The following is a 17861-nucleotide window of genomic DNA, read 5'->3' on the forward strand; positions in this document are numbered from 1 at the left end:
ATGGCATGTGTACATTCAGTTTACACCTGCAGCAGCCTGTGGCCTCAATGGGTGACAGGAAGTGTCCTGGGCTCGCAGGGACCGCCCCTCCCCTGCACCGGGGGTTCTAGCCGCGGAATGCGGGTCCCCGGGCTCCTCGCCTGTCCTCCGTTGTCAGCAAGCGGATTGGAACAGGGCGAATCCACCCGATGGGACTGCAGCTGAGTGGCTGCCCCGCCCCCTCCACGCGTGTGCCAAACTGTTTCTGTTGTCAGACCTCAGGGTCTTGGAGCTGCTTTTCACTGTGAGTACAGGCAACCCTCGCTTTTGTGGACCTGGTTTAACAGACTTCGGATTTAATGGACTTTAATTTCTGGTCCGTGTGTCATATATGAACATTAACTCCCTGGTGAACTTGAAGTGCTTTTAACCAAGATTTGCTTATAATTGAATTAACGGGTCTTTCTGTTATTGGCTGTTTTTAACAAATTTTAGCCAATAGGCCATATCTTGGAAAAACACTGTAGTAATTTCGCTGACATAAATATTATGTATCTACAACTACTCAAATCCCAGTCACCGCTCTTAAGAAATGTTCGGCGAAGGATTAGCAGGTGATCATGCCGCATCATGTGCAGTCATGTACTGTCCCGTGACTTCCTGCTGCTGACGTTCCCACATGTGCCACGCCAGCCCTAGCCACGTGCACCTGCTCACACCATGAACGGTGAACGCCCACATTCCTTAGACGCATTCGGTATCAATTTACAATCACGGTGTCACTTGTAGAGAACTTCCCTGTGATATGCCTCATTTTAATCACACAGACGTCTACATAACAATAGGTAAACTAACTTGTCAATTTTTAACACTCGCATCCGGAAACCCTACTTTATGATGTAACGGACTTTTGGCTTTAGCGGACGCCCCCGTGCCCGAGGCCGCCGTGTAGAGGTTTGCGGGGTTCTCCCCTCGCCGTGTGGAGGTTAACGGGGTTCTCCCCTCGCCGTGTGGAGGTTAACGGGGTTCTCCCCTCGCCGTGTAGAGGTTTGCGGGGTTCTCCCCTGGCCGTGTGGTTTGTGGGGTTCTCCCCTCGCCATGTGGAGGTTAACGGGGTTCTCCCCTGGCCGTGTGGAGGTTAACGGGGTTCTCCCCTGGCCGTGTGGAGGTTAACGGGGTTCTCCCCTCGCCGTGTAGAGGTTTGCGGGGTTCTCCCCTCGCCGTGTGGTTTGTGGGGTTCTCCCCTCGCCATGTGGAGGTTTGCGGGGTTATCCCCTGGCCGTGTGGTTTGCGGGGTTCTCCCGTCACCGTGTGGAGGTTTGCGGGGTTCTCCCCTCACCGTGTGGTTAACGGGGTTCTCCCCTCACCGTGTGGAGGTTAACGGGGTTCTCCCCTGGCCGTGTGGAGGTTAACGGGGTTCTCCCCTCGCCGTGTAGAGGTTTGCGGGGTTCTCCCCTCGCCGTGTGGTTTGTGGGGTTCTCCCCTCGCCGTGTGGTTTGTGGGGTTCTCCCCTCGCCATGTGGAGGTTAGCGGGGTTATCCCCTGGCCGTGTGGTTAACAGGGTTCTCCCCTCGTCGTGTGGAGGTTAACGGGGCTCTCCCCTGGCTGTGTGGTTAACAGGGTTCTCCCCTCGTCGTGTGGAGGTTAACGGGGTTCTCCCCTGGCCGTGTGGTTAACGGGGTTCTCCCCTCGCCGTGTGGTTAACGGGGTTCTCCCCTCGTCGTGTGGAGGTTAACGGGGTTCTCCCCTGGCCGTGTGGTTAACGGGGTTCTCCCGTCGTGTGGAGGTTAACGGGGTTCTCCCCTCGCCGTGTGGTTTGCGGGGTTCTCGCAGGCCTTCTGTGCACACGCACGGCCCCGCCTGGAGGCCGACAGAACCAGCTCCGGAGCGTCAGGCCGATGCCCGTGACGGCTGCACCGGTCCCCATGCGGGCCGGGGCCTGAGGCGAGGGGAGGCCCACCCAGCATTGGCTCCTGGGGGCGGCGTGGCCATAAGGCTGTCCCAGCCCTGGCGGAGGGGCAGGTGGCGTGAACTGGGGTTTTTCCGCCCACTTTGTGGGAGGGTTCCCCCTACAGATCACACTCACCATGTTACCCAGTGAGCCCAGGCCATAAACCACAGACGTCCAAACCCTGTAAGTGGGGTAATTCGCACTAAAAAGTTCAACATCAGCCAAAACCGGTGTGGCTCAGTGGATAGAGCGTCGGCCTGCGGACTCAAGGGTCCCAGGTTCGATTCCGGTCAAGGGCATGTACCTTGGTTGCGGGCACAGCCCCAGTAGGGGGTGGGTGTGCAGGAGGCAGCTGATCGAAGTTTCTCTCTCATCGATGTTTCTAACTCTCTCTCCCTCTCTCTTCCTCTCTGTAAAAAACCAATAAAATATATATTTTTTTAAAAAAAGTTCAACACCAGACAATTCCAGGCAGTTTCCCGACACAGAAATGACAGCGGTAGTCGAAGGAGTGGATGGGAAAGGGGGTTTGAATGTCCAGGCTCCTACCCGGAGCTCAGCCTTCTCTGTAAAACCGTTAGCCGCAGGGAGTCACTCCCATCCGAGGAGGGCCGGGCCGGGCCGGGCCGGGTCCTGGCGTTCAGGCAGCTTCTCGGGCGACGGCGCCTTTCCGAGGTGTCCCTGGCCACCGAGAGCCGAGCGCCAGGCGCGGCGCAGGGACAGGCTGTTACCAACTCGGTGAGCCCCCCTTCTCCTTCCCTCCCGCTCGCCCTTCTTCTGTTCACGAACCAAAGCTCGGACTTAACCGTGCGTGACTGTAGCCTCTGGCCCGTTTGCTGACGTGGGAAGCGTGTTCCGTGTGAGAAGAGAAAAGCTTGAGCGAAGCTGACGTCACTCTGTCCCTGGGCTGGGGAGGCTGTGTGGCGGGAGCCCCACGGCACTTTGGAATCAGGGTCCGTGACAGACGGGGTGAGACGAGAGGGCGCCCAGGGAGCCGGCTGAGCGGCGAGCCACGGCCAGACACGAGGCCGGAACGCAGGAACCCACGCCCCAGCCCGATGTCACTTGTGTAAGCGTCAGGACGTGTGAGGGAGACCTTGTCCGATGGGGGTTCTCCGTGGACCGGGCACATTCTGGGTGGAACCCAGTGTGAGGACCAGCTACACGGACAGCCCATCCCTCCAGGTGGATGGCTGAGCTGCGGGCTCCCCACATGGGGCAGCAGGGCACAGGCCGGCCACAAGGTGGCGCTGCACCCCCGTTCTGCTGGGTCTGTCAATGGGGTAAGAAAACCTCCCGGGGGGTGGGCTGCCGGCTCCGAGTCCTACCTGCTCCGAAGGCCACGGCCGTCTCCCCACCTGCCGAGTCCCATCCGTCGCGCCGAATGGCATCGAACAAGGCACAGCCCCTCCACGGAGACCAGCCCCGGGACGGCGTTACCCCAGCCACATGAGTCTGAACAGGATTTATTGCATAAGTTGAAGGTTACAGGTGATATATAAGAGCTCGTTATAATACACGTAGAGTTATGTCAACATAAAACAACAGCTGGTTACGATGAGCACATGCAATTCACTACGAAGGAAAAACACGGACAACACCCTCCAGACCGGCCCTGGCCACGAGCCAGGAGGGGGCAGCTGGTGTCCTGGGCGGACGGGGCCGGTGCAGGGGACAGGGCAGCACTGGCCAAGGCACGCCCACGTCCACTGTCCACACACGCGTGTGTCAAGACCGAAGGACTTCAACACTGACCTTAACACGCCCCTTCATGTGTGACACCCGGTGCTTGTGGATCAGCCCTGGACGCCGAGTTCTCCCTCACCGAGGCTTGTGTTCAAGGGACACCCCGTGGCCCTGGCCTCAAGTGCGTTTCCATCACGACCGACCCCGCCGCGCACACCAGTAGCATATGAGAAATGTGAATCCAAGAGGCCACGTTTGGCCCAGACACCTCCCCGCACCCTGCCCACGGTTTGGGCAACGGCTGCCGGGCCAGCGGGAGGGTCAGGCTCCGGGTCCGCGGGGTCACAGCGTCTCGGGGACCTGGGACCCTCCTGCTTTGGGCTCACTCTGGACACGTTGCCGTTTAGTGGCTCCATCTTCTCTTGACTCACAGAAAAGTGCAAAGAACGTTTAGAAGTGACCTCGCCGGGCCACAGGCCTGACCACGACCCACAGGAGGCGCCCAGCAACCCTAGCAAGTGGCCTCCCCTCCGGCAGCTCACCATCCGGGCATTTCAGCCACGTCTACCTTCACCGAGACAGAGTGCACGGCCTGGGACTTCGTTCTCGACCGAAGGGAGACGACTATGGAACACAGACCTGTCTGTCACACTGACCTCGCGTTACTGCACCCGATCTCCCTCATGATCCAGGCAAGGCCCTCCCGGCAAAGCCACAACGCACCCAAGAGTGGCTAGCGTCCAGCAATGTCTTCAACAATGGAGGCCTGTTTGAGTCCATCCCCCACACGCCTGAGACCTCCACCGTAAGGATGGCCTTTCAGGAGAAACAGTTGAAAAGTACGTCCCACCTTCACAGCACGGGGGCCGCTGGACGACTCCTGTGAGAACTCTCCTTCCCGGGGCTCGGGGGGGGGGGGGCAGGGGGACCGGAGCGGAGCAGGAGGCGAGAGCAGACTGAACAGACGTGAGCAGCCCCGCCTCTCCCTCCGCGGCTCACGTGCTGGGCGTTCCGCGTGCTGACCGACCGCATCAGAAAGGACTCGGCCGCCCAGATTCCCACAGGCACTCAGATCCGCCGTTCCGCGGGAGGGGGTACCAGCCGGGAGGGGGGGTACCAGCCGCGGGAGGGGGTACCAGCCGCGGGAGGGGGGTACCAGCCGCGGGAGGGGGGGTACCAGCGCGGGAGGGGGTACCAGCCGCGGGAGGGGGTACCAGCCGCGGGAGGGGGGTACCAGCCGCGGGAGGGGGTACCAGCCGCGGGAGGGGGGGTACCAGCCGCGGGAGGGGGGTACCAGCCACGGGAGCGGAGCCGACTCGCAGGGGCAGCGCCCGGCGCCGTGTCGTTAGGCCTGGAGGCTGCGTGAGCGGCTTCGCTCTGCCCAGAGGCCACTGGGGGAGCCTGGAGCTGAGGCGTGCAGCCGCTCGCTCACACGGCCTGAACGCACCTGCCACAGCCCACGGCTCAAGCGCTCTGTTCAGACGTCACCGCTGGATCGTAACTGTTCAAAGCGTGATAGGTTTGGGGGGACACCCTGTGTACAGACTAAACATGACACGAACCAGAGCCGGTGCCTCTGCCCGCGTGAAACACAATCAGACCGCCTGGTCACGCCTCCGCCACACCATTCCGACTTAAAGCACTTTCCGTGTTCTCTCGGGGCCAGGACGCACATCCCACGTCAGTGATCACACGGGTTTCCGAGTGGAATTCTGCAGTAACCACGTCCGTGGTCTGAAGTGCCCTGTGGTGGCCCGGGCCTGCACCCGCCGCCCCCACTTCCTGTGCGGCATCCTGGCCTCCAGGCCCTCGTTCTCACACTGCGCGCCCCGCAAAGGCCGCACCAGCGCATGCTCTCCTACGGCCACCGCGCCACGAGGAGGCACAACCGAAGTGACCACAGAACAGGGCTGGTTACCGCGAGGAAATGAACGGGACAGAGGTGACTTCCTGACAGACGAGACGCGCCCGCGGGGGAGACGCCCGGGCGGGAACAGGCAGTGATGGAAATCCAATGTGAGCACAGTCCTGAGGGGGCGCCACGTCAGCTGGGAGTTCACCCGTTTTTTAGCTGCTGTGGGTCGGCCTGGTTTCTGCCCCTTTAAAGGACAGAAAAACAAAACCCACGGCCCCCAGGTCCCGGGAGGGCAGCGTCCCCTCACGCAGCCGCCTCAGCCGCGTCCTCGCTGGGTGGTGGCGGGAGGGGCCGTGGGTCAGCGCCGACCGAGCCGCTGCCCTGACCCCGAGGACGGGACGGGAGAGGCTGCGGCCCTGTCACCACCGAGCTGAGCCCTCGGGGCTGGCGGGAGGGGCACGTGGGGGCGGAGAGCAGGCGTGCCCTTTGCTGCTTCCTCCGCCGCCGGACAGGAGCCGGTCCTGACAGCGCGGAGCCGCCCCAACGGGAGGACGTCGAAGCCGAGGGCACCGCCTGCGCCAAGACCCGCGAGGGCAACACGTTCACACGGAGGCTCGCCCTCAGCCGGAGGCTGTGAGCAGGGGCAGCAGCGTTCTGAGAGCCGTCAGGCGGCCGGTGCCGGGAGGTGCAAGAACCTGTTTCCAACTGCGAGCTGAACTCCCTACCCGCTCCAGCAGCCGCCGTCCCGGGCGCGTCTGTGCTGTGAACGCACGGGCGCGGTTCCGGGTCAGAGCACGAACGGCCGTCCGGCCGGGCTGCTGGGCGAGCTCTGGGGCCGTGCCTGACCGTCACCCCTCAGCCCTCAGCACAGCATGCGTGTCCCCGCCGCCGCCGGCGCCCTGAGGCCGTGGCAGCCCGCGGGGAGGCGGCGTGTAGTGTGAGCGGATCAGGTCTGGGATGGAGGACAGGATGCGCTTGTCCACAAAGGCGCGTGGTCACCTCGGCGAGTGGGACTCCGTGGATCTGAGGCGCAGACTCGACGTGTCCGGCGGCCTGCGGGCGGCGTGGCGGGCGCCTCACTGGGGCATGTAGCCGCCGGGCCGCACCGTCTGCGGGAGGTAACTCTTCGGCGGCCCCTCGTCAAGGTCGAGCGCGGCCTCCATCCCACCCGCCTCCGACCTCTCGCCCGGCCCCTGGGCCGCGGGCCCAAAGGCGTCCGCCCCCGGGACCTCCCGGAACGCCTGCGGCTGCCCGGGCCCCACAGGGTCCTCGCCGGCCGGGGTGCCGGGCTGTGGCCGTCCCGCCGGGCCGTGGGGGCCGGCCTCGGGCTGGCGGCAGCTCTGCTGGAAGTACGGCTGTCGGGGCGGCGGGTCCGAGCCGTCCCCCGGCGGCGGCAGCTCGTCGGGCCGCTCCTCGCAGTCGAGCAGGGGCTGCGTGGACTCGGAGCGCGAGAAGACCTGCACGGAGGGCACCTGGTGGCGGTAGCCGCTGTGCACCACGGTGGAGTACTGCACGGCGCTCGCGGCGCTCTGCGCGGACGCCGCCTCGGCCTCGTCGCCGCTGGACAGGCTCTGCCGCGAGGACATGCACGAGGAGCCGCCGATGCCGCTGCTGTGGCCGCCCGTGCTCAGCTTCTCCTTCCGGAACAGGTCCAGCGCCTTGAGCTCCTCCGGGAGCGGCTTCTTGTCGCTCGCCTCGATCTCCACCACGCTCAGGTCCGTGAGCGCGCCGTCCGAGAACACCTGGTCCTTCGCGTTAAAGTTGTGCTGAGAGAGAGAGAGAGAGAGAGAGAGAGAGAGAGAGAGAGGGAGAGGGAGAGGGAGGGAGAGAGGGAGGGAGGGAGAGAGAGAGGGAGAGGGAGAAGGAGGGAGAGAGAGAAGGGATCGTCATTACCACACGTCACTTAGGAACTGCAGACACACGCAAGGGCGGAGCCAGAGCCCGTGTCTCAGCGTCTCCGTGGCCGCCGGAGGTAACACCGCTCCGCCACCTGCCACGGCGCCCACTACGGGGCGTTCTCCGTGGGGCCGGCGGCGGCGCCTCGTCCGAGCCCAGCCAGCGCTGCTGGCAGAACAGCACTCGCTTTCCACGCGGACGGGGCCGCCCCGGGCTCTCGGGACAGAAAAGCAGCGACGTTCAGGAAACAGGCCGACTCGGTCCCACAGGACACACACGCGTCCCGTCTGTGACCCGGAACTCGCGGAGGGAAGGACGTCCAGACCCTCCCCGTGGGGAAGCTCCCGAGTCCACGAGGAGACGGCCGTCAGCGTGGGACTAACTGCCCGCCTCCGGCTGCCCGGGGCAGTGCCGACCCGGCGTTCGGCGGGCCCTGCGTCAGGGAGCGTGCTCCGAGGGGACCGGCGGCAGGCCAGCGCCCCTGAACCCGTCCCCGTCCTCCGGCACGGCCCGGCTGTTCCCGTGACTTCTGGTCCCAGTGGTGACCTTTTGCTGACCCCCAACGCGCCCCCATTTGCCCGAGTCTCTAAACGCGTCGGAGCCCCGTCTTACCCGGGGAGGCGTGTGGGGCGACCACTGGGCGATGTGGCTCTTGGACGGGTCCGGGACGTTGGGCCAGATGTGCTTCTTAATCCTGGGGAGGAGACGCGCTGGTGAGGGCGCGGGCCGCGCACGAGAAGGCCCCTGACCCCCACACCCCCCAAACAGCGCCCGCCGACCCAGAGCCCAGAAAGCCAGGCCTGCCCCGCCGAGCAGCACGGTGCAGGGCCCTGAGGGACCGCCCTCCTTGTCGAGCTGGTCACCGGCTTCTACCGGGAAAACCTCCGATCAAATCCCGACTGCAACCACGGGCGAGCTTCCCCGGGCCACAGCGGCTGCAGCTCAGCCCCTCCCACCAAGAGGGCAAAACCACTCAGCCTCCAACTATCAGACGACAGGTGACCTTCAGACCGGCCCCCGGTAAAGGGGAATGAACCTGACTTTTCAAAAGGAAGAAAGAGGAACAAAACTAAGAACGCCCGAGGCAGCTGTCCCGTCAGCACAGACCCTCTGTGCGCGTTCCCTCCTGCGCAGCCCGGGTCCGAGCCGGGCGTCACGTGAGGGGAGGCCAAGCACAGAGTCCAGAGGAGTCACGGGACCTCCAGGCGCCCCCGGCACAACCGGGAAACGTGGCAGAAAGCGCACACCGCGGCCCACAGGCCGACGGGAGGTCATCTCCGAACACCCCCCTGAACTGACGGGAAGCACTCGCTCACACGTCTTCCCACAAGACCAGGCTCAGCCCCGGGGCTGCCCCGTGAGTCCCATCAGACGCTTAAAAGGGGGGACTCCCCATGGAGGGGTACACGTCTCCACTAACCCCACACCCACTGTACAGCGATCACGCCCCCGGGCCTGGAGAACGGGGTGACGTTTCCGATAAAGTTACACGTGCACCTGCCACACGACCCGACGACCCTCCTCACTGAGATACACGGTAACACGGGACGCCAAGACGCGACTCCCGAGCAGAGAGCGTCGCTCACGGGAGCCACGATCAAAGAACCCCCGAGCTTCCGTCACAGCGCGGCCCGACTCCGATGGACCGCGCCCAGGACTCTGCTCCGCAGCGAGGAGGAAGCGTGAGTCGCAGCCACGCGCTGCCCTCGGGACGCCAGGGGAGCGCCGTCGGACAAGCCGCGCCAGACCGCAGAGCAGTGCCGGCTGGGCCGGGGTCAGGGCGGGGCCCCCAACGCACGAGGGGCGTTTCGGTGACGAAGTGCTGCTGCCGGCAGGGACAGGCCCACAGGCCGTGCACGAGGACGCGCGGAGGCGGCCGCGGGGAGGACCCCACGCCGTGACGGGAGGCGCACGGTACTCACAGGTCCCGCTTGTTGAAGCAGAGCAGCACGCCCAGCAGCGTGAGCAGCAGGAACGCCAGGCAGACGGGCACCACGATGGCCTCGATCTCCCCCTGGGCTGGAACGAGACGGGAGGAGACGGCTCAGCGATGCCGAGGAGACACGCTTCCCGCCACCGGCCTCGGGCTGCGCATGCAGACCCGCGTCAGACCCACAGACCCTCCGCACAGCGGGGCCCGAGCAGGGCTGCAGGCATCCCCACGGCACAGCGCCCGCACGGAGGTGTGCCTTCATCAGACAGCCCTGCTGTGCGCTGGCCAGACTGCAGGTAAACGTGCCGTGTGCACGGGAGGCGGGTACGCGTGGGGCACCGTGCTGTAACCTCGCTTTACGGCTGGAAGTGACCCCGGGTCCCTGAGAGGCTGGACTCCTGGGAAGATGAACCCATCCCCCGTGTCCGTCTTTCCACACTTCAACCCTGTCAGCCCCATCCCTCCACAACGCACACCGGCTGGCCCCCCGACAGCCACACGCTGCTGGCGGGGAGGGGGAGGGCAGTCCCTGACCTTCCTCCCGCCGACAGCGCCCTCCCTGCCCGGGGCAGCTGGGAAGCTGGGCAGTCAGTAACGGAGCTACACTGGCCCCCGGGACCCGACGGGACCTGCAGACCCAACTTCACGAGTCCTTCCTCTTTCCAAGGAGCTCTCTGCTGGGGCCGCGGGTTCAGGAGCGCCCACAGCACATGCGAGGAAGAGCGGTCTGAAGAGCGGCCCACCCTCACTCCACGCCTCCCCGTCCCCCGTGCGGGAGGGGCCTTCCCATCCCCGTGCGGGAGGGGCCGTCGCTGGGACGTCCACACTGGGACTTAAAGACGGCCTGGTCGTTCTGGTGAAGTCACCCGGCCCTCTCGAGGGGCTTTTACGGGAGAAGGTCTGAGAGTAAAGGGATGAGTGTGGGACGGCCGTGGCCTGAACGAAGAGCGAGCGGGTGTGTGGGAACAGAGAGGGCGGCTGAGGTCCTGGCAGAGCAGAGCCCACCCAGCACAGAGCTCCGGAGAGCAGCTTTCCCAGGGACCAGGGGAGGCGGCAGGGAGGCACAGGGGACCAGGCGGGAGGCGGCGGGGAGGCTGAGGGGACCAGGCGGGAGGCGGCGGGGAGGCTGAGGGAACCAGGCGGGAGGCGGCGGGGAGGTGACAGGGGACCAGGCGGGAGGCGGCAGGAAGGCGGAGAAGGGAGGCGCAGGGCTACCTGGGAAACAGGGTTAGGAGAACCAGGGGAAGTGGGATTTTTGAGGACAGAGAGGCCACGGGAGTCAGACCGAGAAGCAGGAAGGTCGGGGACGACAGAGGCACGAAGACCAGACCAGGGAGGCCTCCTGAGTGACAGCCAGGCTTCGGCCTGGGGCGGGAAGCGGGTGTCCAAGAAGCCAGGGCTGCAGGGTGCGTGGGGACAGGGGCAGACCAGGCCCAGCACTGGCCGTAAAAGCAGGGACAGCACAGACAGATGAACCCACCGAGGAAGGCGCCCAGGTTTGGGGGTTGTTAGGGTCCAGGTGAAACAGTCAAAAACAATGAATAAGTCAACGAAGAAGGCAGGAAACTTTCTCTCGTTTAAAGAAACTAAAGCAGATCCCAGCACCAAGGCCCTAATTCCTGAACTTCGTCCCATGAACCCAAGAGGCACTTTATCAGGTCCCAGCAGCCTCGTCCTCGGTCGGATTGAACCAGAAAGAAAGAGGGACTCGCCGCTTCTCACCGAACTTGGGGGTGGTGAAGGTGAACTCGGGGCCGTCCTTGCCGCCCTCGTCCGTGTAGGCCGCCATGCGCACCATGTAGAGCGTGTCGCTCGTCAGCGAGGACAGCGTGTACTCCGTGTGGGAGGAGTCCACGTTCACGGCTGGAAGAAACCACCGGCTCAGTCAGCTGCTCGGGGCCTCTGCTCCCGGGGCCGACGTCCGACAGCGAAAGTGTCAAAAGGAACGGAGTGTATTTCACCCCCAACAACTTCCCTAACTGCCGTCACAGGCCCTGTGTCTGCGGAGGGACGCCCCCCCCGCCCCGGGAGGGGCAGCAGGAGATGAATCGGGGCGCAGTCCTGAGGAGGACCGGGTCCTCAGCCAGGCCGCGCTCCTCACCGGTCTCGTTGCCCGCGCTGGTCTTGTAGAAGATGGTGTAATTCCTGATGAAGCCGTTCTGCACATCCACCGGCAGCTGGTCCCACTCCAGGACGGCCTCGTTCTTCCCCACCTTCTTCGTCCGCACCGTGGGGCCCTTGGAGGGCGCTGGGGAGAGGAACGCCGTTCGCTGACTGAACACCACTGGGGTTTAGTGACATTTCCTCACCGCAGCCCGCTGGACGGGAGACAGCTGACGGGGGCCGCAGCGGCTCTGCTCACACCGTCCCGGGGCGGGGCGGGGGCGGACGGGCTTGCTTCAGGGACGGACGGGGGGACGGACTGGGGGACGGACGGGGGGACAGACGGGGGGCGGACGGGGGGCGGACGGGGACTTACGGGCTTGCTTCAGGTACGCCCGCACGGCCTCGGCGGCCCCCGGCCCGTCGCTGTACACCGGGGTGACGGTGATCAGGTAGCAGGTGCTCTCCGCCAGGCGCCCTGGAGGGGAGAAGGGGGTGAACGCTGTTTTTCCTGCGACGAGAACGCCTGGTCCCACAGCTCAGGCTCCATCGTCACTTCCTGACCCTGAGCTTCCGGCTGAACCAGCAGCGGCCGGAGGGAGCCCTGACTTTCATGAGCTGGGTTCACGCTCAAGAGGAACCTGCTTATGAGGGTCAAAGGTCACCCTCGGTGCCCATGAACGGGCAAAGCGTTGATATCGTCAGGAGTGAGGACGGCGATCAGTCGGGAGTGAGACCGCTGATCTCTCGGCACCGGAATCTGCCTCCCAGCCCGACGGCGTGGCTGCCGGTGAGCCTGATCCGGAGCCAGGCCCACGGGGTCGGGCGACTCGGGAAAGAGACGGGGTCATTTCCCAGAAAGCACCCCGTTTTACAAGGAGAAGTGATCCCGACTCCGCCTTCTAGAACGCTCCGGACGAGCGGCTGCTGCTCAGCCCACCTGGTGACTAGCACGGCGCGCTGCCCGCCCTCGGCCGTCCTCAGTGGGGGAGGGGGGTGGTGCTGAAGTTGACCTTCGACCAGGACGCACCTTCCCGGCTCTCCTCACGAACTCACTCGCTGCCCTGCTTCCTGAGCAGCGGGTGCCACCTCGCCTTGTCGCTCAGCAGACGAGCCACCCTCCACCCGTGACAGTGGGCACCGGCCACGCCGCGGCCCGGCCGACCTCGCTGCCCCGATGCCGCATCTGCCTAGCACCGGTCTCCTCTCTAGTTCCCAGCTTCCAAGGTCAAGGCTGGAAACCGGACAACCGAGTTCACGACACCTGTCAGCAGGAGGTCACGAGGGCCACACAGCCTGTCTGGAGGAGACGCTCCCACTGTCCGTCCCGGCGGGCACGGCCGCCCGTATCTGCTTAGAGCGGTCCTCATTCATTCATCGTGTTCAGGCGACCTCCGTCACCAGGAACACGCACACGCACGCGCACACGCGCTGTTTGTTTTCTCTTTAACGGTGTTGTGCCACTGCACAGCCACTACAGGCAGCTCCCTGACACGCAGCCCCCCCGCCCCCGGGCTCTCACTGCCTCTGTCCACTCGCACGTCCAGTTACAACCCTCGGAACCAAGTGCCGGCTCCGCCTCCTCCTCGGCAGCTGTGAGGAGTCAATGCCGGAGAAGGGCTTCCCCAGTGAGGGGCCAGAGACCCGGAACAGGGAGCACACACCCGGAGCAGGGAGCACACACCCGGAGCAGGGAGCACACACACCCGGAGCAGGGAGCACACACCCGGAGCAGGGAGCACACACACAGGGAGCAGGGAGCACACACACCCGGAGCAGGGAGCACACACCCGGAGCAGGGAGCACACACACCCGGAGCAGGGAGCACACACACCCGGAGCAGGGAGCACACACCCGGAGCAGGGAGCACACACCCGGAGCAGGGAGCACACACACAGGGAGCAGGGAGCACACACACCCGGAGCAGGGAGCACACACCCGGAGCAGGGAGCACACACACCCGGAGCAGGGAGCACACACACAAGGAGCACACACACCGGGAGCAGGGAGCACACACACCGGGAGCAGGGAGCACACACACAGGGAGCAGGGAGCACACACACCCGGAGCAGGGAGCACACACACAAGGAGCACACACACCCGGAGCAGGGAGCACACACACCCGGAGCAGGGAGCACACACCCGGAGCAGGGAGCACACACACCCGGAGCAGGGAGCACACACACCCGGAGCAGGGAGCACACACACCGGGAGCAGGGAGCACACACACCCGGAGCAGGGAGCACACACACCGGGAGCAGGGAGCACACACACCCGGAGCAGGGAGCACACACCCGGAGCAGGGAGCACACACACCCGGAGCAGGGAGCACACACACCCGGAGCAGGGAGCACACACACACCCGGAGCAGGGAGCACACACACCCGGAGCAGCAGGGCCAGGCCGCCTTGGCTTCTCGCCGCCTTGCAGCGCTGTGGGCGCCCATGTGAGCAAACGGCTCGGGATGGCAGACGGCAGGGTGCCCTCTGTCCACACAGCACGGTCCAGGGAGCTGAGTGCCCAGGGAACCGGACGCCTGGCTGTGCTGAGGACTGGCCGCCCCCAGGGCCACCCTCTCGGCCGAGAGCAGGTGGAGGAGCGGCCTGAGGGTCAGCGGTACCTGTGAGGGGGGTGCGGTGCACATGGCCGTCCTCCTGCTGCCAGTCGGGGACGCAGGGCGCCTTGTCCGACAGCACGCACCACTCCAGGATGTACTTGCTCACAGGCTCGCGGGGGGCGCTCCACTCCACCCACAGCCGGTTGTCCTTGGGAAACGCTTTAAGGTCCCTCACGGGGCGAGTAGCTTCAAAACACAATGTGGACACCAGGTTGACAAGCGAACATTTAAACATTTAAAACGTTGGTATTTTGCATTCATTTCCATAACCGTGCAAGCTATCTTGCTATCATTTTTGTAGCATATATGTTATAACATGTTATGATATTAACACGCATTTCCATGAACAAAAGCACTTCATTGTAATTTACACGTAGTCACTGCATCAAATGCTTCTTTTCCCAAACTCTTCAGATGCTTTGTGTAGGTCAACGATAATTTTTTTTCTTGGAAAGCTACTGACAATACATTTAAGTCGTGTGCACATCAGGTCCCCGAACCTCAGTGACGGACAGAACGAGGGAGTACGTAGCCAGCGAATGCCAGCGAGCAGGCGGCTAACGGAGCGCGAGCACCGCCGCCGTGAGGGTGGTCAGAGCGCGTCTGTCCTCACAGGCGTCCCCCCGAGCCCCCTCGGGAGCCAGGCCCTCAGACACCCACCTGGAAAGTCACAGGCAGGGATGGTGAGCACGGCGGCGTCCGAGGTGCCGACCAGGTTCCTGGCCGTCAGGGTTGCGGTGTAGCGATCGCTGGTGAGGTTCACGGTCAGCTTCGTGTCACGAACCGTGTAGTTTTGTGAATGTGACTTCCATCTCGTGAGAGTCACTTCGTAATCCAAGATCTTCCCATTGGCTTCAAACGGAGGCAGGGTCTGTAACAGACACTTCATGTTAGAGCGTGTTCCCTGCAGGGTCTGTAACAGATCCTTCATGTTAGAGCGTGTTCCCTGCAGGGTAACAGACACTTCATGTCAGAGCGTGTTCCCTGAAGCCAGACCAGAGCTGACTCCCCGTGTGCTGACCCTGCCAGCGGGCTCGACCTCAGTGCTCACCGACGGGCCAGGCCTCCGTGCCGTGTTCACCGCGGGGGCAGGAGCACCGCCCACGGGCCGAGGCGAGGGGGGAGGGCTGTGGGGCCAGGTTAACGTCACGTCCCAGTATTTTCTCTGCCTTTTTCTGGTGTGATCCGCTCACGTACGTTTATGGAGCCCACAACGATTTTATTTCCTATTACTGGCGTGCACTCTGACCACGCAGACCTTTCCTCATGATTTCCTGGGCACCCGGGAGGGTCGACGAGACTCGGTCCCTGTCCTCACAGGCCCCCCTGCCCGCCTCCCGCCACGCGGAGGCCTGACAGGCTTTCGCTACAGCCTGAGCCTGCCCTCGTCAGCAAAACCCAGTGCGCTGCTGACGCGAAGATGAATGAAAACGGAAGCTAAGGCCCCGCTCGTCACGTCCCCTACGATGCACGTCCTCAGGAGCCGGAGAACAGACACGGGCCGCTCACCTTCCACATGAGCTGCACGGACCTGGAGCCGTGAGCAGGCGACGGCTCCGCCTTGTACCAGAAGCTCGGAGCCCGGGATGGTCCTAAAGGAACGACACGCACTTGATAAACCTTTTGTCGTCACGGAAACAAAGCCTGGAGATCACTCCCTCCGTCGTCCCGTCGTCCACATCCCACCCTCCAGTCAGTCCCTCCCTCACACGGCCCGTCCCTCCCTCACACGGCCCGTCCCTCCCTCACACGGCCCGTCCCTCCCTTACACGCCCGTCACGGCCCGTCTGGCCGGGAGCCGGGGGTCGGGGGGAGTAGGGCCCGAGGAGTCAGCTACATGGAGGCTCCTGTAATCTCAGTACCGTGAGGCCACAGACAGCCCTGAGCACTCCCCGAGGCGCATCCCACATCTTACTGCTAAAAACACCCCTGAAAGTCCCATTAAGTCCCATCTGAACATGTGCTTAAGGCCCCCATTACACACGTGAGACTGTGAGACAAGTTAGAACAGATGGAGTCTGGTTAGCTCATCCCTATCTGGGGACGATTGGAGCAAGAAATAACTCAGATGAGCTCGCGGGACTGCACCACCACGCAAAAGAAGCTTTTTATAAAACGGCGTCTAATGCCGTAAGCAGGCTTTAAACATCCCCGTAGACTGCCCGACTTAAACACACGTTTATGAATGTAAGTGGGAAACAAGGCTGTCAGCAGAATTTCCAAGAGGATCTGAACCAAGTCTAAGCGGTGCCGTGCGGACCAAACCCAGAGAGAAGGCCGCCCCGAGGCTGGGGAGCTGCCTGGGGGTGCACGGAGGCCAATCCACAAGCAGGACGACGCAGTGAGGAGCGTGACACCTCAGAACACGTCTGGGCCGGGAAGGGTCCCTGCAGGCAGCACCCCGAGGCTGCAGTCCTCGGCTCCTGCTCCTGGCTCTGGGGTTCCAGAGAGCACACGTGCGGTCGCCCAGAAAGTCTCGTGCCCAGGACGGCGCCTGTCGCTGCGGAGGGCCAGTGGGCGGGGACACCTCCTGCCACTCCTCCCACAGCCACCTCCTCACGCAGCGCAGACACCAGGCCGGGCCGACTCAGGCTGCCAACACGCACACGACGGCTCAGGGCTCAACGTCCCCGAGAGCAACAGTGTTTGAATGAAACGATCACTAAGCGGGCAAGGAGGCCGCGGTCCCTCAGCCCAGGCAGGGCGCCGCAGCGGGACAGCGCGCCGCGGTCACTCACGGTCCTCGAACGTGGTCCCCCGCGCCTCCTCGCTCCAGTCGCTCCAGAAGCCCTGGCCGTCCTCCTTCATGCAGCGCAGCCGGAACACGTACTCCGTGAAGGGCCGCAGGTCCTGGACCGTGAAGGAGTAGCGGGTGGACGCCGTGTCTTCCAGAGGAATCTGAAGCAAAGCAGCCGACAAAACCCGGGCTTCAGGGCCGGCTCCCAAATCGCCCGAGACGTCAGAGACTAACTAACGGGACAGCCTAGTGAGTGAACTCCAGCTCTGGGGAGAACTAAGTCAAGGCCAAAAGCAGTTGGCGTCGGCAGCGTGAGCAGGCTGGGAGCACAGAAGCTTCCACTATTAACCTTCCTCTAGTTGTCCAACTTAGAAAGAATGACAACAGCCAGCACAGTGGTCTGGCGCGAACGAACCAGAATTGTACCTAGTTTTCTGTCAGATCGGCAAAAACGCCGCCTATTTGGGTGTGCCGCAGAACCGTGGCGATCAGCTCACGTGACAAGGCGACGACCGCGGGAGGGAGGGTCACGAGAGACTCTGAGCGCGAGGGGACGTCGGTACCTGGCTCCAGGCCGCGGTGCCCCGGGCCCGGTACTGGATGTCGTACTTGAGGCCGATGAACTTGTTGATGCCGGAGTTGACCCAGGTCAGCTTCAGGATGCTGGACAGCTCCTCCGAGCTGCTGACGGACACGTTGCGCGGAGGGATGGGCTTCACTGGAGAAGGAAATAAGCCTCAGGCCACCGGCTTCTCGTGCAAACCCACCCTCTCTCCTCTCACAGCGTCCGTGCCCGGCCCCTCGGTCCCGGATCGTCACACACAAACCCACCCTCTCTGCTCTCACAGCGTCCGTGCCCAGTCCCTCGGTCCCGGATCGTCACACACAAACCCACCCTCTCTCCTCTCACAGCGTCCGTGCCCGGCCCCTCGGTCCCGGATCGTCACACACAAACCTACCCTCTCTGCTCTCACAGCGTCCGTGCCCGGCCCCTCGGTCCCGGATCGTCACACACAAACCCACCCTCTCTGCTCTCACAGCGTCCGTGCCCAGTCCCTCGGTCCCGGATCGTCACACACAAACCCACCCTCTCTGCTCTCACAG

General features: G+C 63.9%; 1 protein-coding gene across 1 annotated transcript in view; it reads right to left on the reverse strand.

The window, feature by feature from the left end:
- Nucleotides 1–3388: 3388 nt before the first annotated feature.
- IL6ST (interleukin 6 cytokine family signal transducer) overlaps nt 3389–17861 on the reverse strand; it is a 32322-nt gene continuing 17849 nt past the window's right edge. The window contains exons 6-16 of the mRNA XM_079793584.1: nt 17321–17475; nt 16759–16918; nt 15530–15612; nt 14681–14891; nt 14024–14206; nt 11780–11881; nt 11402–11548; nt 11023–11163; nt 9290–9386; nt 7980–8061; nt 3389–7237 (exon numbers count right to left, since the gene is read on the reverse strand). Coding sequence (XP_079649710.1) covers nt 6548–7237; nt 7980–8061; nt 9290–9386; nt 11023–11163; nt 11402–11548; nt 11780–11881; nt 14024–14206; nt 14681–14891; nt 15530–15612; nt 16759–16918; nt 17321–17475 — 2051 coding nt within the window. The 3' untranslated portion in view covers nt 3389–6547. The remainder of the gene's footprint in view (nt 7238–7979; nt 8062–9289; nt 9387–11022; nt 11164–11401; nt 11549–11779; nt 11882–14023; nt 14207–14680; nt 14892–15529; nt 15613–16758; nt 16919–17320; nt 17476–17861) is intronic.

The sequence above is a fragment of the Cnephaeus nilssonii genome, assembly GCF_951640355.1.
Source record: "Cnephaeus nilssonii genome assembly, chromosome: 2".
Taxonomy (NCBI): Eukaryota; Metazoa; Chordata; class Mammalia; order Chiroptera; family Vespertilionidae; genus Cnephaeus; species Cnephaeus nilssonii.